The following is a 2,178-nucleotide window of genomic DNA, read 5'->3' on the forward strand; positions in this document are numbered from 1 at the left end:
AGGGCCAAAAGGATAGGCAGCCACATTAACAAACCTCCAAAGTCTCATGCGTACTGTGTCACTCCGAAGTGGTGGTAATCGATCTCCTACTCACAGTAGTGGATCCCACTGACAAGTTCCGCTTCTTTTTCTCATCACTTGAATCACCAGTGTCAAAACCTGAGTCATCCTGATCACCACTTCCTGGTGACATTATATGACTGTTCTTACTTTCTGCGGTGTGCTTTGTGAGAGGAAGACAGAACTGGGTACTTGACAGGTCTGGTTTGTAGACTGTGCATGGATGATGATTGACTGTCTCCAATATGCACTTCATAAGGCTGTCAAAGAAGTTTGGGTGGCCATCATAACCTGGATATGCATTGATATCTATGATGCCATATCGCCCGCTGCCATTTTCAATAATCACATCAATTCCCAATAATGACATCCCAAGCTCCTTCCTTAATGTGCAGACAATTCGTTGTAGTTTTGCAGGATCAGGGCGAGAAGGCAATATCATCTTGTCACTCGGATCCAGAATACTTAGACTGGATGTAGAATCTGCTTTGGAAACATCATGACTATCAAAGAAGATTGTCTCACGGTCACTTGGATAGAAGTTCTTCAGTGATGGCCTATCTACAACAAAATATTCCTCTCCAACCAGATATATTTTGTATAAGATGATGAAACTCTGTGCGACACAGGGTGGACGGCAATCCTTCACCCCTTTCTCATTAAATATTACTGTCATCTTGTGGGCATTGCTGGATCCATGAGCAACTGAAGGCTTGCACACAAATGGAAAGTCCACACCAGCTAACCTTAAAGTTTTAAGGTTTTCTTTGCAATCACTTGATGTTAATTCCACAAATGAAGGCATAAAGACATCTGCTTTCTCAAGGTCACTGTTGTGTATAATACTGTAATATCTGTAGCGATCCAACAATTTGCGGACATTATCTAGTGGATCAATAATAGCCACTTCTGGATGATCATTAATGTATGACTCAACATGGGAGATCATAACACGGGCCTTGGGGTCTCCTTGATTTGTCAAGGCTATGATGTCTGTGAGCTTGTGCAAAATCACTGTGAATGGTCCCTGCCCTTCCAGTGGTTGATTCAAGTCCAGCTTAACTAAATCAAATCCATATTTCCTGCATACACTTCCAAATTCTGTCCAGTTAAGTTTTTGGCTCTTCTTTTCAGACATCCAATAACCAATCACTTTGGATGGCTTGCTTTCTGTCATTTTTGAATTCTTCTTGTGGTACTTCTTACTTGTCTGACTGCTGTACTTATCCGTAGGCCACTAACTAGGCTTAGCCTACAAGATAACAGAAAAACTTCACCAATGCTGGCTGCCACGCTGTGCTCCTGGGTTCTATTTACGTTGTACTGAACATCTGATTTCAAACTTCACACTTCAAAATTCGTAGAATGTGACTATATTTCCCATCTTCAAGGAAACCTGACAAAGTGAGAGGCCTTTTACTTTCGTGTACATACTCACGTGAATGAACTAGTTTTGCGATATTTATATTCTGCACTTCATTCGTATGATCAAAATGGAACGGAGAGTATTCTACATTAGACTTTTCGTGGTTATAATAGATGGACGGATGGACGGATGGACGGATGGACGGATGGACGGACGGACGGATGGACGGACGGAAGGATGGACGGACGGAAGGAAGGACGGACGGACGGATGGACGGAGGGACGGACGGACGGACGGACGGACGGATGGATTGGATGGATGGATTGGATGGATGGATGGATGGATGGATGGATGGATGGATGGATGGATGGATGGATGGATGGATGGATAGATAGATAGACAGTCCGTGTTGTGGCAAGAGAAAAGAGGAATGCATTGACTGCGACCTTGTGCCCCCGCCTCACTTTATAGAGCCAGAAACCTGAGGAGACAGGGCGCACGTACTAGAACACGCATTTCGTTAAGTGCAGACCTGTACACGTCAAGAATGTTTCAACTTTCAGTTGACATGCGTATAAACCTTGGGGCCGCCAACGAGGTGATGAGCGAAACATGCAATACATATGGACAGAAGAGAAAGGAGTGTAAGTGCGTACCGTTGCCCTGAACACCGAAAGGGAAGAGGCCATTTCGAAGATCCGGGTGTAGAGGGGATTATATTGCACCATGCTTAGCATTGGTCGTCAAAAAGT

General features: G+C 44.1%; 1 protein-coding gene across 1 annotated transcript; it reads right to left on the reverse strand.

Moving 5' to 3' along the window:
- Nucleotides 1-11: 11 nt before the first annotated feature.
- LOC111872081 (inositol-tetrakisphosphate 1-kinase-like) lies at nt 12-1,620 on the reverse strand. The gene is made up of 2 exons (XM_033754519.1): nt 1,499-1,620; nt 12-1,312 (listed from the first exon to the last, which is right to left on the reverse strand). The coding sequence occupies exon 2, from the start codon at nt 1,235-1,237 to the stop codon at nt 59-61; it is 1,179 nt and encodes a 392-aa protein (XP_033610410.1). The 5' UTR covers nt 1,238-1,312; nt 1,499-1,620; the 3' UTR covers nt 12-58.
- Between the last annotated feature and the right edge of the window lie 558 nt (nt 1,621-2,178).

The sequence above is a fragment of the Cryptotermes secundus genome, unplaced genomic scaffold (genome assembly GCF_002891405.2).
Source record: "Cryptotermes secundus unplaced genomic scaffold, Csec_1.0 scaffold329, whole genome shotgun sequence".
NCBI classification, from domain to species: Eukaryota; Metazoa; Arthropoda; class Insecta; order Blattodea; family Kalotermitidae; genus Cryptotermes; species Cryptotermes secundus.